Source organism: Physcomitrium patens, chromosome 4 (assembly GCF_059467195.1).
Source record: "Physcomitrium patens ecotype Gransden chromosome 4, ASM5946719v1, whole genome shotgun sequence".
NCBI classification, from domain to species: Eukaryota; Viridiplantae; Streptophyta; class Bryopsida; order Funariales; family Funariaceae; genus Physcomitrium; species Physcomitrium patens.
The window spans coordinates 12,134,005-12,155,742 of NC_143413.1; the positions used below are offsets into that span (position 1 = coordinate 12,134,005).

Below are 21,738 nucleotides of genomic sequence, written 5' to 3' on the forward strand. Positions count from 1 at the left end.
AATGGAGATACTTTAAATTTGTAAATCCATAAATGAACAAATGAATATCCAATTCTAGCTTGTTTTAGAGTTAGTGTTGTGAACTCTTTAAATTTTTGACGTTTTTGTTGTTTGTATTAATGCTAATTATGCATGAGTCCAATTGGTGTATTTGAGTAAAGATATGTCGGTGATATGTTCATTTTAAGATTGTTCTATTTCATCGATGATACTGATACTGTCAAGCCACCATGTATTGCATTAATTCAATTGCTGAAGATAATTGAATGGATTAACGGCAGAAGGAATTCTTTTGTGCTGAATGTTGCAATCAATTTTCATATACCAAGTTGAATGTATTTTATTTGTACATTTACTTTAATTTAAGTTTTATTTATTATTTGTATGTGTGTAGTGCAATAGTGGAGGTACATAGTTTTTGGCAGAGGTTGTGTAGGTGTTACCAAGTCATCAACATACTATTAGAGGGTTTTAAACATGGCGCTTTTGCGAAATTAATAATTGGGATTCAACACATTATATTTTTAGTTCATACTTGATTACCTCCCTGGTATGGAGTCCAAGAGGAGAGAGCTAAGGCAAACAACATGGTTTTTCACATTTGACCCACCCCTCTTTTGATATATTAATTTCAAAATGATCCACCTTACAACGTGGGTGATTTGGTGAAGAATCAAGTGATATTTCAAATTATTACAAGATACTTTGAGCATGCATCATGAGTAAAATATAACTTAGGAAGGCCGAATTTGAAACCCACTATTGTATAAGTTTTTTACAAGTATAGAGTTTTCATTGCAATTATTTATGATATAATGTTAATGTGTTATTTAAAATGTAAGCAACTTTTGAGTGTAGATTGAAGAGATGTTGGTGTTATTCCTTGAATAGTGGATTTATTTGTTTAGATTTTAGTTTGAGGACATTACTTTAATAGCCATTTTACACTATATTGCATGATTAGATTCAAAATTTTATTACATCCACAATAACCTTTTAGTTATCAATGAATTATAGGTCGGCACAAATAGGCTATGGTCCTAATCATAAAGTTTATCTCTTGTACGTGATGCTAGAACAAAGATATAATCTATTTGATGAGCTAAATTAAATTAAACCAAAATTAAACGATTGTTCTCTATTTTGACATGTAATCATTCTGCTTTGTAATTTAGCGAGGGTTTTAAAATGGTTCTTCATTACTTTCAGATTGAGTGTTGAGAAACAATTTTCATGAAGACATTTTCTTTGTTTACATGCATGCAATCAGACTCAACTTCATCTTCTTCAACCACTTACCAACGTCATCTTTGTTTGTGACATCAAAAGGAAAGCTCTTGTACATCAAGAGGCCATCAATGCACTTCCTTCTAAAAAGATTTCTACGTCATTGGAAAGTTAGGGTCTATGCACAAATGTGAGCATCTCGTAAGGGGTTTAAAATTAAGTGAAAGATCCTAGCACTAAAGAAAACGTTCAAGTAAACCAAAGGGTTGGTTGAGGACTGAAACGGAAGGACTCCATCAAAGGTGTTGCATTCAACAGAAATATCTTTTATCTCACCAGCTAGCGCCATCCGGGTGCATAAAATCTGCAGAAACCACCACATGCAGGAGAGCGGCATTGCCAAGAATAACAGGAACTGTAAAAAACAGATTGTGAACATAATTTTCAGCGTTAGTCTCCAGGCATGAACAGCTTTCTAGTTCAATATCTACAATGGTCACTAAACTAAAAAAGGGTGAGACATGTAAACATGATATGACAAAAGAATAAGCGGCACATTGGTGATGGTCTATTACACTGTAACATTAGAAGGTTACCGATGGGATGATATTACAGCCGACTAAGAGATGAGCACCAGATTCGTTAGCGTACACTCCAAATTGACTGCTTTGATATAAGGGAAAGCCACTGCTGTTTTAACGCAGCAACGGCCTTGCCATCTGGAAGCGCTGAGACGTAAGTGCAAGAGTCGGTAGAGTCTTCTTCAACGAGACCCAGGCGGACGAGGATGCCCATGATTTCGTGCATAGGCATTTCCACTTGCTCCTTAAAGTTATTGTACAAATATCGTTCACATAGTTTGGCGATTTCCCGGTTGGACATACTTTGCGATCTCCCCTCAAGAAGCAGCAGGGTATAAACAAGGATTGCACCCTTGAACAATTGGTCCTCAGAGGCGTCTAGTAGAAAGTGCACAACACCAAAACCGCTAGCTAATGTCTTCTCGTACAGTGCTTTGTTTACGAGTAGTTGATATCGGTCTGCCGTTTGCTTGTATCCCAGAGTAACTCGAGTGACATATATGATCAAGGATACACTTGCAATCAGGTCCAGTATAAAGGCTGACGGGGAGCTTAAAAGGTCGTCAAACTTATGACTCACAAGAAATGCCACGAGTCCAGCAATCGAGGCCAAATCCAGCCTGACAGTGTCAATCAACCGGAAAGAGAGCTTCTTGTTAGGAAATACAACCTTGAGATCCGGAACTGGGATCTTTCTGTAGGTGTGAAGTTGCAGGCTAGGCCACCCATCATCATCCTCTTGCTCGCTCTTCGACTTATTGTAAAGAAGTACCAACTCTTGATAAGCCGGTTCTTGCAGTGTGGAACGGGAGAAAAAGACTGAGAATGCAGCTCGAATTTGTTTCCAAGGGTTGTTCCCACATACTTCTTTCGATGCTGGACGCCATATGTCCCGCATTGAAACCCTTGCTAGCATCTTGGGCCTCATATATGGCTCCAGTGTAGATTGGTCCAACTGATAAAGTGCATCTGGAATTCTTGGACTGGCAGGGGGTAGAATGCCCATCCGAACAAGAATACGCCGAAGTAAGAGACCCCTTGATCCAGCTGATGAGAGCACTGCCTCGTAGCGAGGAACAGCTTGTCTTGCAGCTTTCCATATTTCAAGCCCTTCCTCAACATCTGAATCTGAGCTTTCATCGTCACTTGAACTACGGGTTGCTTTGAAGTTGGCTGCTCGTTGGAGTGGCTCTTCTAGCCATCGCTCGATACGCTCTGTTAACGCCCGTCCTTCTTCATCCTTTTCTAGCGATTCCCATTTCTCTATGCACCAACGGCCAGCTATAAATAACGGACCTAAGGTATAAGAGTTCAAAATCGTCAGAAATGGTTGAACAGGGACTGCATAAAAATTAGGCAAAAATTATTCATTTTTAGCATTCCATATATGTGATAGAATAGAAAGCCATAATAAACGTTATGCTTGTTGGTACACAAGCAGGAGACTCGGCTCAATGCAAATAAGTTCACGAAAAATTTGATGTTTGTAAATGCTAGTCTTCAGACGAGTAAGCATGCTGTAAATTAGTGATATTCGTACAGACATCCATTGATGGTTCATAGATGGGTAAGATGGAAAAATAACACACCTGTCAAGCCATTGAAGATATTGGAGAGAATAACTGACTGGATATAATCTAATTTCGCACCAAAAAGAAAACCCTGTTGACGCTCTGTGGCATAACCTCTGCGGAAAAGGAGAGCATCCGCAGATGAAGCGGAATTCCAATCAACGTCGATAGGTAAAGTGAGGAGATAGTCCGAGTTAAGAGCTGCAGTAAGTTTCAGATCGTTCACAGATAGGCCTTTAAACTGTGCACTCCGAAGCACCCGCATAAAGTGGCGCTGAAATCTAACTGTTGCTTTCTCTCGCTGAGTTTCGATAACTTCTTGTACGAGGCTGTCACTGCTCTCTGACGTTGGCCGACCGTTCTCATTAGAGCTGTCAACTGCTCCAAGTACGCCATCGACTTCACTTATATTCTTCTGTGAACCCGTGACTTTCTCTGATATCCTTCTCCACCATTCCTTGGGGTCCCACTCTAAGAAATGTGTTCCCTGCCTATCAACGTTACTTGAATCTAGTTCTGACGTCGAAGGCTTCTTGTCGGCAACGTCTGAATGAGCAAGCCGATAGTCCATGCGGAGCTCTTCAAGTACGCTCTTATGCTCCGCATGGATGACGGACTCCAAGCATGCAAAAATTTCGAGAAGCATCGAGACATCTTTGGATGAGGGAAACAAAGTTACGAGACTAGAGACTAGCTCCACTTTGGATACAGCAATGTAGGTCTGCCTTGGGACGGGGATCCGTGTTATGTTTACAACATCATCATCTACAAAGTCATCCTTCTTATCCATTTCCCGTCTCGTAGTTCTGTCAGACTATACAGCAGAGACCACCTTAGTATTCAAATACACCAATTTAAGATAATTCTAGAAATTTAAAATTCGTTATTGCGATACACTTAAAGGCTACCATCAAGAGGCGAGAACTGTCTGGAAAAGCGAACCAGATATTTCGGTGCCAAGCTTGACAACCAAAAAATGAGAATAATATAATATGATTCACCTGGACTATATCATATAATACTATACAATTCACCATGAATAATATCATAAAAAAACTAAAATTATGAAAAAAGTACATCACAAGGAGAAAGCTGCAAGCTAACCTCCAAAGGAGCTTCATCACCCTTCCCAACTTCAGGCGGTGATTGCAGTGCGCCATTGAGATGCCCAATCCCTTGTACTACAGCATCCCTCCAACCCCGATCCTCGGAATCTAGACAAGAATCCAAGCTGGTTTTATTATCGCTACGGCCAGCAACTGGCATGTCCTGAATATAAATACCTTTAATGCTCTCATCTTTAGCATTTAGAGTATCCGCATATTCCTTAATGTCACGATCTTTGAGACAAGGATGAGAAGATGGATCAGAATCTGCATTTACAGCAGATACACTGGATTGACCATCATAAGCCAAAGAGTCTCCATTCACTTCCTCACTGCGTGCATCCTCGCATGACAGTAGATTGCTGTAATTTCCTTCTCTCTTGATATCATCGTCCTGTTTCAAGTTTCTCACAACACTGCCAACCCTAGAAATAACAACACGCTTTGACTTCTTAGCATTCTTATTTTTCACGCAACATCCACCGCCTAACTGACTACAAGAATTAACACCTCCTCTGTCAGGCAAATGATGGCTGTCCCCTCGTATTGACGCCTGCACGACGTAATCAACTCCATTCTTGAAGCTTTGCGTGCATCGAGGACGCCACTGTTGTACTTTTGAAATCGAAGATTTCGACAAGAAATCTAAGTCGGACCCAGACTGCGCCAAACTAGAACATGGTAAAGACTCTTTTCCTAACCTTCTTAGATCACAAAACGAATCACGACAAAGAGAACTGCGACAACTTGCAAGGGTGCTAGAAGAATACATGGTCTGAAACATCCCGAGTCACAAACTGATCATGATAAGGCTAGTAAATCCACTTAATGCAGATGCTTGATTTGTCAGCTCTTAAAAACTTAACCCACGCTATCCTGACTTTCATGGCGGTCACGTAAAAGATAGAAAATCCTGTTGTCTTTTGATAAACATACCAAAAAGGTAACACTAATTGTACACACTAAGGTCATTCAGTACCCAATAAGCATAGTATACACCTGTAAATAACCCCTTGTGCATTCCAAGGAGCTGCTGAACCTAAAATCATGGGCACAAAGGTCACACGCCTCAATTTCGACACCTCCCAATTTGTATCGCTGATGTTACAAACACAGAAAGTGATGCGACAATAATCTCTATATGGAAGAGCTCTGCAGCCAAATGAATATATTTATCAGGACCCCGTGAATGTTTTTTGGAGCACTAAACTAAACTACAACTTCACCTAAAAAGAAAAAGGCAAATGAGATGAAATTGAAGCGCTTTGTATCATTATTAACGCAAATTCCTGTAGAAAAGCAACCTCAATTCTGTAATCTCCGAACACTAAACCCTAAATATGTAATGGCTCTAAAGACAGTAATGAAAGAAGACCCCTAGCAGTATTCTCAAACACGCAGTCTGTAGCGTTTCCAAGGAGTCCAGAAAATGAGGCGCAGGGCTCTTGACTAAAACCCAATTACAACCAACACCTAGAATTGTATAGACCCTTTTCAAACGTCACTTTCCAAGGTCATTCTAAGTACTGGAAACAAACATACTCAGAACAGCAACCATATATGCTTACACCAAGTAAGTAGTGCGCAGTTCATTATCATAACAATAACGTACGTGCTCCGACCTACAAGAAAAATCCAATTTGTCGAATTCAATAAGACTCGAGTGGCACAGAAAAATCTCTAGAGCAACTGGTCGCAACCAGAGGTCACACTTACAAAGGACATGGGGTCTCGCAAAATTCTTAATAGCGGAATCGTTGGGAATCAATCCTGAGCCCAGGAACACAGAAAAACTTCGGAACTGGCCAAGATGGCAGTACACATCAACAGCCTGCTGCACGTAAGCAGGTTGATAACGTGAGGGGCAACAGAGGGATGGCCATCCTCCAGCCAGGCAGCCAACCGCTTCCATGCAGCCTCTGAAAGGGATCTAGTGGCGAATTGCGATTAGCGGAACTCACGACACCGGCACCCGTCCCGTCGACGACGGAAAAAGAGCAGCCAGATCACTAAAGCACTGTTCCCTCCACTCATTTACATCCAAGAGATCCATTGCGCTGGTGGAATGGGGCCATCCACAATGACGACGGAGACTTCATTCCATGGGTCTTGTCTTCTTCTTATCGATGGCTCACACAACACCGAGCTTCTTCGCAAACATCTGCTGATGGTGGAATCCCTCTGCGTGTCACAAGTGTGACTCCGCAATTCTACTGCCGAAACCCTAATTTGCACAACCCAGAAACCATCAACCAGGTCATGAAATTTCAACTGGCTGTCCTTGTAGTTGAAGTTACTATGCAAACCCACTTCAACCAAATCATCAAACAGGTGCGAGTTTATTGTGAACCGTCAAACAACTCGGAAATATTTTGCTAGCATGCTTCATCTGGATTATGCAATGAGTTCAAGGAGAGTTGCATGAGGACAGTTTCGATTCTTGGAAGGAAGGATTGAAATCAATAAATGTCGGAGAATGTAAACCCACAAAGTTATGCTTCAATTCTTTGTTGAAAACAATCTGGAAGCAGTGTTGTTAATATATTTAAATCCGTTTGAAGTACTTCTTTGTCAAATATTTGGTTGAGACCTACTCGTGAAGACAAACTGTATTATAAAGATATTTATTTGCAACACCATTTCTTGTTAGAATGTGGCTTGACAAACTCAAGCAATAGAACTAAGCATGTCAAAGGAAAGACAACAAAAACCTCAACATATTTTATTTTATAAAGAGAACAGTTTTTGTACATCTGCACAATTATTTAATTTGATATCTCTCTTAATTACACATATTTTATTTTTTTTGTTTATAAAATATTTTAATCTTTGTAAACACATATTTTTATTTTTTTATTATAGAATCTAAATATACAATACTTAAAGTTGTGTGATCACAAAAATTTAAAAATGCACTAAAAACATATCTTTAAAATGATTGGATCATTATATTAGGGGCTAAAAAATACTGAATTTTGGTTAACTTACAAAAGTATAAAAGGATACTATATATGTTTTTATTAGTGTAGAATATTTTCTTTTAAAGTTAAAAGAATTACATTCATGTGTGCAACAAGAAAAAACATATATACACTTTAAAATGCATATGAAATAAGAATTTAAAATTTATTAAATTAAAAAATATATATAATACATGACAAAATTTTATAGCATTAATTCATATATATATATATATATATATATATATATATAAGGTTTGATTTTTCATGCCATTTAATATTGTATTTTCATTTATACAATAGATATATTTGTTAGAAATATCATTTATAATATAAAATAAAATATATTAAAAAAGATTGATTTTTTTTTTCTTCTTTTTTTTTTCTTTCAAATTTTAGTGTGCATTATCTAATTTGATTCATGTGTTTATTTACTTTGTAATATAATATGATTATTTTTGTCCATATGATTTTATAATTACAAAATTTGCTTCAATATTTGGAAGTTTATCACTATTTGAATTAAAAATATTATTCTTTAATTTGACGAAAGAGAAATTAGAAATTTTAATACTCAACATCAATAAGGTTACACACAAAGAGAAGTGTAAAAAAAAATAACTTTTACTTCCAACATTCTTTACTTATAAGTGGTTGTTGATGTTCTAATGGACAATTTTCGTCCCTTTACTTTTACATTTATTAAAGGATATATCTAATATATGATTTGACATTTCATCTACTACAAAGATATATAAGTATTTTATCAACCTAATATTTTTTTGGCATCTCACCTACCTCAAAGATATTTCATAGCATATACTTTATACTCTTATTTATCATGTAGATATTCATTAATAGATTCATTATTTCTTTGGCATTGTCTCTTAGCCCTTGACCTTATGGCTAATTCAAAGGATGAACTAAAATAAATCTCCAATAGTTGTAAGTCTTTTCCAGTTCACAATAATTCAATTGTTTAATAATTCTAATATTTCTTGATTATTGTTTAACTAGTATTCGATAATTCTTATAATCTCCCAATTGCAAGTTAAATGAATCTACTCTAATACATGATTTATTCTACTTTACTACTATTAATTAACTTATAAATTGATTACATAGAAGTATCCTTTTGATTCTTACTAAAAGACCTTAGATTATCAAAACTAATTCAATTTATCACTAACACATCCATAACAATAATACAACCAATATAAAATACTTCAAAATCCACACACTTTGGAATGAATTTTTTTGTATTATATTATATTATTTTATTATATTTTCTAATAGTAAAAATCATCCAAGATTAAAATTGCATCCTTAAAAAATTTTCATTTGCAAGTGAGTTTTCATCTAAGAATGACTTTTCATCCATAAATAAAAATTCATCAATTTAACTAACATCCATCCATATTATTTCATCCAATCTTAAAATTCATCTAAATTGATCTAACTTCATCCAATATTCTTGTTAATCCAATTAATTTTTTAATTTAATGTGGATTGTTTATCAAATATTAAATCTATTCAATTTATAAAAAATATGATCTGGAAAAAAATTTCATATAAAAGTGATAGTTTGCTGAAAAAGAACTAATGACTACTCTTGGACATGTGCTTACTCTTTGAAATCCTTATTGATTTGGTTTGCTTCAGCAAAATGCACTACCTTGCTTGTTCACCTTGTTGATGGAAGAAAAAAAAACAGACTATTACTACAGCTTTGTCTTGAGCCTCAAAACATGGATGACATGATTTTCTGCAAACTTGTTGTCCAATGGCCAAATTCAGCTTTGTTGAAATATGCTAATACCTCACATACCATAGGAACCTTTCAATGCTATTTTGGTACTCCAAAATGTACTAAGAACATGGATACTATTCTACAAGTAAAACTAAGGTTTTATGCTTGATAAAAATTATAAAGAACGCCTCAAAGCTTTGCAACTTAAAAATCATACTTACTTGATTATGTAATGATAAGTCTATAATAATTTTAAATGACCCATCTACCAACTAAGCTGTATACAATACAACATGTTGTATTAATGTATCTACTTCTTGAAAGCAACCTCAAATCCTTTTAAAAGGAGTAATAAATTTTGGATATTACATAAGAGGGGAGCTCATGTTTTGATCACTGGTTTTGACGCATACATGCATCCACCTTCTATTGAATCTTTCTATGTGATGCAATAAATTTCTTAACCTTGATGTGCAAATCAATGTACTTATAAAATTCCTTGGAAAGTATGTGTGAGCCCTGTCATGATTCAAGTCCAACATTTTGCAAAGCCAAGTTTTTCAACCTTTCAAGATCCACTTTCCAACATGTACATTATAATTAGTATTGTTGTATAATATGAGTTCTTGCTTGAGAATGCACCAAGTACCTAATTGTGCAAGATAAATAGAAAATGCAACAACAAGATTCTACCAAGTCTAATAGAAGCTTAAATAAACTCTAAGTAATCCTTAATAACCTTAATCAAATTTTAACCAATCTAATTTTTTTTAAAAAAGAAATCATAAAAGAAACATAAAGAAGTCATAAATTAATTTCAAAGCAAAATAATAAAGAAATCCTAAAAAAATACAAAAATAAAATCCTCAAAGAAAAAATAATAATCTTTAAAAAATACTAAAAGTAAAAATGTTTAAAAAATAATAATGATTTTTTCAAAATAATAAAATAGAAATATTAAATAAATATTAAATAAATTATTGATAAATCCTAACTAAATCTTGATGTAGTTTTAATTAAATCTTAATAAAATTCTAACAATCTTAAATAAATTCCAATAAAATCCTAACTAAATCTTAATTAAATTCTAATGAAATTCTAACCAAATCTTAAATAATTCTAAGAAAATACTAAATAAATATTAATCAATTAAAATAGCTATTTTAAAACTTTAATAAATATTAATTGAACTATTGATCTTGACTATAAATTCATTTAGATTTCAATCAACATATAATTAACAAGCATACAAAATTTGAGAAGAATCAAACTCACCAATTGAAAGCAAAGCTCCCAAAATCGCTTAGATGTTGGCTGCCCTATTTTTCCAACTTGAATGTTGATCTTCTAATAGTAATTTGTATTTGTTGAATTATTCAATTATTTCAACATTTGATTGATATGTAGATTTCTAAGACTAAATGGCTTTTACTAATTTTTTCTTTAATTAAACTAGCAAATGTTATAAAATCACAAATACTTTTTCTAATCCTAAATTTCAATTATCTTAGACTATAATCTACAAATACTCACATAACCTTTGATCTAATAACTCGATTGATATGAAATTTTTTACACACATTCAAAAGAAGTATGGTAACATACTCATAAATTTTTACTTATAAATATGCTATAACACTCATATGACCTTCAAATTTGTGAATTTCTTTTTATTCTCAAAATCCAAATCTACTAAATATATTTATCACTTTGAAAAGCCCTCAAAAACTCAATATACCTTTAAATTACATGAAATTAACTTTTAAAAATCTTTTCTTTAGTTTTCTCTCAATTCTCCTTGTTTGATCAACCAAAGAACCTTAGAGTTGCCATAGATGTAGAGTTATGTGCCTTGGGGTCTGATTTCGACCTTGGTTTGCAACTAGTCCTCTATGGGCATAATTTCTTTATAATTTGATGTGATTTTTTCTAAAACCTATTCTTAATTCTTTCTTAAATATGTATTTATGAAGTAATTATCTCATTATTTTTGATTTGGCTTACATATGCTTCTACAAAGTAAGTAGAAGTCTCTTCTTCAAAAAAGAAGCATTAGCATTTATTAATTTTTACTACTTCTTTATCTATTATTTATATTTTTAAGATAATTTATTAAAATATTTTTATTTAATCTCCTCTATTATATAATCTTTTCTTTTTTCTTTCACCATATACTTGTGTTACTATATAATAGCATATCCAACCTCATTTAGTTCTTTCACTAGCAATAATTATCATATACAACTACAACTAAAAAAATCTAGACTTGTATATGATTGAAGCTAGAGTTATTCTTAAATTCTAATAGTCTAAGTAATCTCTAAAAGTTGATTTATAAATAATCAACAAATATGAGTGAAAGTTTAGTGCTTCAAAGAGAGATGCTAGATTGCCAATATCAATGTCATCTAAAATGCTACGACTACCATCTTATGCAAAGCTGATACAACCATCAAACATCAACCAACATCAATCACATTTTTACACAATCAATTACTCAATGCTAAAATAAACCACCATCCTATAGTTATTGAGGGATTAAATCGAAAGACTAGGATTGTTGTCACTTCATACAATAATAGTGTAGAGTCAGCACAACTACCTAATTTCTATCTACCAAATTCATTCCTTTATAGCCGAGCTACTAACAAAAGATAAAGAATCACTCTTTGGTACGTAAATCTACAACAAATTGTCATGGTAGCAAGTCTAATGAAAAAAAAAGAAAAAGAAGAAAAAAAAAAGTTGTCGTATCAACTACTACTACCATGCACCCAATATAGAATAATATAAAGGTTTGCCTAATGCAAAGCTCTTCAGTTGCACAACAAAAAAAATAAGTAGAAAGAAAATTCAGATGTCTAAGTTGGACTCCTATTACAATAGCTTCATTGCAACAGTAGAAGTCTTTCTTATACTTGATGTCAAAATCTGCATGTCTAATACTTCATTGATAGGCCTACATAATATTGTATCTATAATAATATATGATAAAACACATATAATATTTTATTGTATTATATTTTGTATGATGTACATCTAATATGATATTTGTATTACATATGCATTGTATAGAAGTTAGATGGAATGAAACAAGATCAGACTATCTCAAAAATCTAAGATTCTTCTATTATGCAATTACATAAAACCTCATTATAAAATAGAACAAAACAGATTAGAACAGAACTGAATGGATCTAAATAAAATATGACATAAAAGACAAATTGAGCAAATGGAAATAGAATAGAATAGAAATGAACTGAATTAAATAGAAAAATATAAAATCAAATTTTACTAAAAAAAAAGGTCCGAAGTCATACCAGACCAACTATCTAAAAGGCCCTGGCCAGTCCTATTTATATCTTATCCTACTACCTTGGATCTTCTAGAATGTTCCTTGGTAGTGGGCTCTATTTTGATAACTATCTTAAATTCCTTTTTAGAAGGTTACATGTTGGATCCTACCTAAATAACGATTCTAAATCCTTTTTAGAATGTTCCACGGTGGGTCTTATCTAGTCTACTATCCTAACTCCAATTCTAAAAACTTCAATGGTTCTAATTATCTATATAATTATCTTATCTATACCTTATTACAGTTAATCTTCTTCCACTAATGTAGAACATCCTCGTTTTGCTCCTGATGATATCTCCGAATTGTCTCTTGGTAATGACTGGGGTTTTGTGTATGTTTCCATGTTGGATTTTCAATGGGATAATCTTTTTAAAGAACTTTGTACTGAAGTTGTGGACATCCACTACCATGACAAAGGTAGCAATGCTCCAAAATGCAATCTACTTCATATTGTTATTAGTTACCAACTTCAACTAATAGTGGTAGAGGTTGATGTCTATTTGGAAAGCGTTTTGGCTCAATATAAAATTTGTTTAGTTATAAAATCTAGAAGACATGATGGATCCAAATATATGGCAAAAGCTCGAAGTAGTATGTGACATCAAAAATCATTATAGAAATGCAAAAAGGTCCAAGCCATTGAGATGCTAGTTTACAAATTTAGGTTGATGTAGTAAGTAGTAAGTTGACATTTGAGAATAACACTTGATTACTTTCTTAAAAATTCTTGTGGTATCAATAGTTAATTATATATTGCTTCTGTTGATTTTGTGTTGTAAAGAAGCGATGTTGTGTCTCTTATAAGGCCGTTGTAAGCTGTTGTATAAATTACTCCGTTGTCAGGTTGTTAGTGTCGATGGAATGATGAAGAGTTGTTGGGATAATTGGATGCTGATTGTTATTCAAAAAGAATGGTGAATGATCTTAACTTGCTTGAATACTATCATTATAAGTAAATTCTAAGGACGTCAAGTATTCATCTCAATCCTTATGATGAATCTCCACAAATACCTATAGCATATCCTCCAAGGTCTGATTTGTACATTCAATTTGCTCATCTCTTTGGAGATAGAAGGCTATAGACAAGGCAAGTTGTATGCCTAGTAGCTTGAATAAGACTTTCCAAAAACTTCCCGTGAAGCGTGGATCCTGATTTGAAATGATGACCCGAGGTAATTTATAGTAATAAAAGACAATATCAAAGAAGACTCGTTCAAATATTGAAGTATTAATATTTGACTGCATTGCGACCAAGTGAAGTTGCTTTGAGAGTCGATTCATAAAGACAGTTCCCATGATATGATTATGAGGCGTCTATGGCAAACATGTAATAAGATCTATAGTCATCTGCTTCCAACATGCTGTAGGTAATGGAATTGGCTGCAATAGTCTAAGAGTCACTGTGATGCATACTTTGTTACATTGACATGACTCGAAGGAGCATAAAAAGGCTCAAATATTATGATCCAAACCAATCCAAAATCACGTCTTTGAGATCCGTTCTAAGGTATTCTCTCATCCTACATGTCCAGATATTGGGATGTCATGTCCCTCCAAAAGTATGCATGTTTGGAATTTAGCATTGTCAAGTATACAAATTTACTTCTTAAAATAGAATAAGCCATTATTAAGAGTAAAATCCTCATATTATATATTGCCGACCTTTAGCCAATCACTAACTATCTTAAGATAAGCATCTCATTGCATAGCTTCTTTTCATTCTACCTCTTTAGCCAGATTGGAAATGATACTACTAATGGTAGTGACTTCTACCTTGTTCTTTGATTCGTCTTTCAAGTCCAATCTTTGTTATTATATTGCATGGTTTTCTATGTAGGAATATATTAAATACCTAGCTGTAGAAAACTTAGTTTCAACTTATTGGCCAAGTTCCAATAAGTTATTTAACCTTAAAAGTAGAATCAAATAAATACTACAATATCAAAAAGATATTGTACTAATAAATCCTTTTAAATTTAAGAAAATTTATACATAAGGCTTTCTAAAATACCTAAAAATTTTCTATCATTCTTGGCTATACCAAATCATAGCCAACCATTTGCTAGTAGATTAGGTTTTTAATAACTTCAAAGGAAATCCACAATCTCCTCTCAAAAGCTTATCTTTATACAAAAATTCAACCATAGCTCCATATATCTATTTTCAAGATATATATAAAGTCTTGGCTTCGAAAATACTCCATTACTTTGTATAAAATGCTCAAGTTATAATAAAATTCCTTCAAAATATAATATTCCCGCAAAGGATTTCTTCTTCTCAAATTTTAGAAATTCATATCTCTTGATTCAACTGTTCTAATTTTTCTAAATTCACGGATATTATATAATTTATCCTTAACCTTCATCTCACAAAAATTCAAGTATAAATTCACTATTAATCGTTTGGCATCTTAAAAATCCTAGCAGGTGCTTTAAAAACCTTATTCACAAGCACCTAAGTACTATTTTCTTTATATCTCACAAATCCAAAACTCAAATATCACAAAACTTATGTATAAAATTTGGTTATATAAAAATACACATTTTAAAAAATTCTTAGCCAAAATCTTGTCAAATTGCACAAGATATAGCTCAAAACACAACTACTAGCAATTTGGGTCACTTACAACTCTTTAGATTCCAAATATTGACTTCAAATTCCAATAACTCCTTCATTTTAGCTCAAAATTCATCAAGCAGTATGCATTAAGTATAGCCAAAAAAGTGCTCTCTCCAACCTTGATGACCGATCCTCTATTGCTTTCTGTACATGTACGTTATATCCAAAAGAGTGACAGTAGATACAAAATCAATACCCTAACTTTGAGCATCCATATTTTTTTCATATAAACTCCAAATGACTCAAGATTTTCACCAAAACCATAGCCAAAAATCTAAATTTATTAATTCTACCACCAAAGCTCAAATCCCTTCAAAAAAACTAATCCTAATCTCTAATATGGCCTCAAGTAGCCTCCTTAAAGCCCATTGGTCATGATTTTTGATCAATAGGAATAAATTTTTTTATCATTGTAGAATAGGTAAATAAACTTTGTGGTAAGTTACTAGTTGGTTATTGAAAACCTTGAGAATTAGACTGATGGTTAGGCAGTCTAGCTAGTAACAATTGGTTGTTAGTAGAATAAATGGTTAAGAATTCAAAGGGTCATGATCTTTGGAATCCGCTGGCCGACGAATCATCTTTTTGGTATGATAAATAGGTTGAGGAAAGAGAGATCGAGAACCTGATTGAGAGTTGTAAGCCGAGAGCCAGACTGAGAGTCATAAGCCGCGGTAAGCTTGGCGCTACCTCTTTGTTTTCTTTATTATTTGCTTACGAAGAATAGTGATTGAGAGAAGTATTGTTGAATTGATAATCGTAGAATGGATTATGGGTTGAATTAAGATGGAAGTAGTAAGCCTCGATGTTTTGTAGTTTGATACTTGATTTTAGATAGCCAGAATATAGTCAATTGTGACACTAACAGACCCAATTCATATAATTAGTCTTTCCCTATGTTCGAACCTACCTCTATTAGTTCAATTGCTTTGGTCTACTGAAGCTTGAACGCAACGAGAACAACATTTTCGTGCCATTGCTGGGAAAATGATAACAATATGAAATATTAGAAATTGATTATATGGAAGATAAAATTATATGTTGAATAAGAACGTGAGAAGAACCAGTTTTAGGATTACAAATATGTGAGTTATAATTCAAGGCAGTATTGATTTTGTAAAGAAGAATGAAAGATTATGAGTAATAATTACGAGAAGGGAGGGAGGATTATCAAAGATATAATTGACAAGCAAAAGAAAGAGAGGAGCGATTATGCATAAGAAATCTCCTACGGAAACGACAAAAAGGAATTGCAGGTCTTAAAAAAACCAAAGGAAGAAAAATTCAGATTCAAATAGTAAGAAGACTAGTGATAACACCAATGGCCGCGGGAGTGCCAGAAGTACCAATTGTAGTACAAATGGAAGCAGTATGAGATCAAACTACAAGTGTGGCACCATTACCTACTTTTAGTGGTTAGTCAGGGTCTGATCTCGATCACCATATATCTCAATTCTTGACAGCGTATGTGGCTAATAATGGTAGAATTAAAGACATTTGGTTGAGATGATTGCCAGCAATTTTAAAAGATATAGCTTTTGAATGGTATAATCAACAACGAGTGGATAGATTTCTCAATTGAAAGGCTTTGAGGAATGCCTTCCTAATCCATTTTTGACCAATTGGATTTGAAGATTGGCTTTGAGAAAGTTTTTTGAATAGCAAGATGTTTGCGAGGGAATCCGTAGAGCCTTATTATGGCCGGATCATAGATATACTTTGTAAATGGTCAAATAATCAAATGCCACATGCGTTTATATTGTCAATATTAATTAACGGTTTGCATCCACTAGAATTGAAAATGTTTGTAAAAGAGGCTCGACCAGCTACGGTAGAGGCATCGTTGGCATGAGCAAAGGTGTGGAAAGAATGTCATTATGACCAATTGTTAACAATGGGGGCCACGATGATTCCAAGTTCAGGAAGCCAACAAATACAACCGAGAAATGTATCGATGGATAATTATCCACAAATGGGTGCCTCCAATGTGAAGAATTTTATGTTGCAACAACCAATTAATGCTACACCACTCCCAACAATAGTGCCAATAATGATGACACCTTATTTTACATCGCCAACCTATCAACAACCGGAGTTGTTCACAAATGCGACTCTTAAAGATCCAAATGAAGCCTTGTTATTAAATCTAATAAAGAAAATAGAACAATTGGCCGTGAATTTGGCTAAAGATAAGAAAAAAGGACATAAGCCTTCTAATACGAGACCTAATGTATAGTGTAATAATTATAAGGGACAAGGTCATTTTGATACGGAATGTCTATTATTCAGATAAACAGGTGTTCAATATATATTTTGCGAAGGAAAGCACCCTACCCAAAACTGCTAGTATTTACAAAGGCAACAATAATTCAGTAATTAGATCATGATCCCACTGACTCAGTGGAAAGTCAATCAAGTTCAAACAAAAAATACATATGGATGGAATGGAAATCGATCTAATTGACAAAATCAAACATTCAATAATTTTCAAAGTTCCAATTTTAATCAGAGGTTTGCATCAAACCCTCAGAACTATGGGAAGGAGCAGCAGAGGTATTAGCAATATGCTCCACCGACGTCATCGAATCAAGTACCTTTCGTACCAACGGGACAACCAGGATCATTTTCTAACCCTACATGGAATAAGCCTAGTAGGTATATATTGGTGGAGACACCCAATATGCCAAATGGAGGTATAAGAAGACTACTTTGTTGTTTCTGTTGCAGACATATTGGTCATTATGCATGTGAATGTCCCAATCCCAGAGCCACTGATGATTATGCGCCAGTATGTGCGAATTGCAAGCAGTTGAGACATACTTATCAGCGATGTAATGCTCCGTTTAATTTCAATAATCGAGATCAGCAGATCCAAAGTCAAGGAAAAATAGAAGAGATAAATCAAGATCCTCAAGATTCAGCAATTCATTGGATAGAAGTAGTCCAAGCTGTCCTTACAAGAAGTCAGCAAAAAGAGAAAAGACCAATTCAACATTTGGGTGATCTTGAAGCGAAGGACCAATTGGACCCAATTACGGGGACATCCAATCTAAGTCCTGACATGGGCCTTTTACTCAATATAAGACCTGAATCGATTGCGCATCCCAATTAGGTACCAATTACAGAGGCTTCGGTTCCGTGTCGAGCTGTTTTATTTTTTATACAGTTTCAGAAAACGTCCTTTCCATTGAAAGAACCTCTAAGAGGCGTGAATTCCAAAGAACCAATATCAGTCTAATTGGGAGAACAATCTTATCTATTGAAAGAACTAATTCTATAAGCTCTATCAAATTCAGTTCTAGGAGCTTTATCAATTCCTAATATAGAAAAAACCAATTTATTTGTGTCGGTGTCTAGGACTGGGAAGAAGAAACGGACATTGGGAATTATCACTAATAGAGAACCATATGATATTTTAAAAGATTTGGGCACCATATAGCCTATGATCTCCATGAAGCAACTATTGACGATAGCACCTAAGTGCCAAACTATCTTGAATTCCTCATTAATTTGTTTTAGATCTGGAAAAAAAGAAATCCAAGAAGTAAGTTTGAATCCCGATCCGGGTGCATCTACGATTCATGTGTCAATTGATGGAGTATTATTATTGGGAGTGCAAGTAGACGGAGAATCTCATGTAAATCTTATGAATACCGCTACAATGGAGGAACTCGGTTTGGATCACTTATTGCCTACTACAATGGTTTTGAGAATGGCTGACTCCAGTCGAGTTAAATCTATGGATATTTTACGAAGTATTGATACAATAATTGTGGGAATTACTTACAAAATTGATTATATTATTTTTTGATTGTAAAGCTCTATATTATCATATCCAATTTTATTGGGGCGACCGTGGTTGTATCAAGACAAAGCTCAAAATGATTGGGGTTGTGGTACATTGATAATTGAAAAAGGTAATGATAAAATTGTGCTTCAAATGTACCATGTCGAATATCGTGGAGAAACTCAAGTGGCCAGTTCAGTATTCATGTCGGATTGTGAAGATGAGTCTATAGAAGAAGAAATTCATGCACCTGCTTCAATTTATGCTGATACAAGGCAAGTTGTCGAGTACACTAGAATAAACTACTAGTGCGGGGGACCGAAAGAGTACTTAGTTCCTCTAGATGTTATTGACGATTATGATCATATGATTGCATATTGGATGAATAGATGGGATGTTAATCACGTTAGTGCTATGGAATTGGAGTTGGAAAGTTCTCATATGTCAGATTTTATGAAAGATTTTAGAATTGAGCAAAACATTAGTCCAGGGACTCCTAAAATTCCATGATGTCAACTAATTAATTTAGGTACGAGGGAGGCTCTCCAAATCATTCAGATTTATGATGGTATAAAAAGTAAGAAAAAAGAAATTTAGGTGGATTACTTTTTAATGCATAAAACTGCTTTCGCATGGTCGTATGTGGATTTGAAAGGAATTCCAACTGAAGTTTGTGAGCATCGAATTATATTGGAGGAGAACGCTATACTAGTACGTAAAAGACAACATCAACTTAATCCAAAATACTCACTTATGGTAAACAAAGAACTAAATAAACTCTTGGAGGTTGGATTTATCTATCCAGTTCCTTTCAGTGAATGGGTTTCACCAATTATTATGGTACCAAAAAAGAATGGAAAAAGTCGCATCTGTCAAGATTTTTGAAAATTAAATGCGACTATTAAGAAGGATTATTTTCCTTTACCATTCACGGAAAGTATATTAGATGCTCTTGATGGACATGAATGTTATTCATTTCTTGATGGATTCTTCGGTAATAATCAAATTAAGATAACAAAAGAAGACCAATTAAAAACTACTTTTACTATGGATTGGAGGACCTTTGTCTATAAGGCTATGCCGTTTGGGCTTTGTAATGCACCAGCTACATTTCAAAGGATAATGATGCAAGCATTCCAAGATTACCTACAAATTTCAATGGAAATATTTCTAGATGATTTTTGTACATTTAGTATGAGAGCCAGGCATTTAAAATATCTAGATCAATATTTGAATTAATGTACTAAATGTAGAATTTCTTTTAATTTAAAAAAGTATCAATTTAGTGTACCTTTTGGTAAACTGTTAGGTCATATAGTTTTGATGGTAGGCATTGCTACAGATCCGGATAAAATAAAGATTATAGTAGAATTAAAGCAACCAAATACTGTTACGGGTGTTCAAACATTTGTCGACTATGTCAATTATTATCGGGGATTTATCTATCTATTCACAGTTATATACCTTTTCTTGACAAATCTCTTGAAGAAACCACCAATCAATGAAACTAGTCCAATTAAGACAAAGGAATGTACAATTGGATTCGAAACATTGAAACAAAAATTGGTTTCACCACCAATATTGGTGGCACCTTATTGGACAAAACCATTCCAAATTTATGTCGATGCATCTAATGTTGCGATTGGTTCTATGCTAAGCCAGAAAGATGATTGGGGTTTTGATCACCCTATTTATTATGCAAGTCGTCAATTAGTAACAGCTGAAAGAAATTATACAACAACCAAAAGAGAAGCATTGGGAATGATTTATTCCATACAAAAGTTTCAACATTATTTTCTTAGTTATAAATTTGTTTTCCATGTCGACCATGATGCTTTAAAATATATGATTAATAAGCCTCAATAGAGTGGTCATATTGCACGATAGATTTTATTCTTACAAAAATTTGACTTTACAATTCAAGTAAGACTAGAAAAATCACATTCCAATGCGTACTATTTATCTCGGTTATCCAATATATTGCGTAATAAACCCATTAATGATGCACTATCCAATGCGGAACTATTTGTGGTAGATGTAATTACTCTGGAGTATAGTGAAATAATTCAATACTTGACATTTCAAACCTTCCCACTCAATTTCAATGAAAAGCTTAAACAACGCTTAATATTAAAATGTGCACCTTATACGATGATTGGTGAAGCTTTATATAAACAAGGCAAAGATGGAATTTTACGATGCTATATATATCAGACTGAAGTGCATACTATATTGGAAGGTTGCCACTTAGATAGTTGTAATGGACATTTTGCGAGGGACAGCACGGCTCGTAAAGCTTTACAAGCTAGTTATTGGTGGCCAACAATGTTTGTAGATGCCCACCAATTCATCCGTCATTGTGACCCATGTCAGAGAATGGGTCAACCTACTGGAACTTCAGCAATGTCATTGGTACCAATTCTGGCTCAAGCACCTTTTGAAAAATGGAGAATTGATTTTGTGGGATCAATTGCACCAGCCTCGAAAAATGGACAAAAATGGTATATACTGGTAGCAACGGATTACATAATATAATAGGCTGAAGTAGTAGCTACGAAAATCGATAGTGCAAGTACAGTAGCAACCTTTTTGTATGAAAATATTATTACATGGTTCGGTTGTCCACAAGAATTGATTAATGATTGAGGAACTCATTTTATCAATAGTACAATCGAAGCACTGACGGCTAAATATGAGATAAAACATCAAAAGAGTACACCATATTACCCTAGAGCCAATGGACAAACGAAAAAGACTAATAGAATTTTATATAAAATCTTAA

The 21,738-nt window shown here is 33.9% G+C and overlaps 1 protein-coding gene and 1 long non-coding RNA gene across 2 annotated transcripts; both read right to left on the minus strand.

Moving 5' to 3' along the window:
- Window positions 1-1,277: 1,277 nt before the first annotated feature.
- On the minus strand, window positions 1,278-6,187 carry LOC112281575 (uncharacterized). Its single transcript, XM_073533582.2, has 5 exons — window positions 6,054-6,187; window positions 5,485-5,637; window positions 4,484-4,910; window positions 3,398-4,193; window positions 1,278-3,104 (listed from the first exon to the last, which is right to left on the minus strand). The coding sequence occupies exons 2-5, from the start codon at window positions 5,532-5,534 to the stop codon at window positions 1,870-1,872; spliced, it is 2,508 nt and encodes an 835-aa protein (XP_073389683.1). The 5' UTR covers window positions 5,535-5,637; window positions 6,054-6,187; the 3' UTR covers window positions 1,278-1,869.
- LOC149989401 (uncharacterized) lies at window positions 5,888-6,530 on the minus strand. The gene is made up of 2 exons (XR_016502631.1): window positions 6,202-6,530; window positions 5,888-6,107 (listed from the first exon to the last, which is right to left on the minus strand). It is a non-coding gene; the product is annotated as an uncharacterized LOC149989401 (long non-coding RNA).
- Between the last annotated feature and the right edge of the window lie 15,208 nt (window positions 6,531-21,738).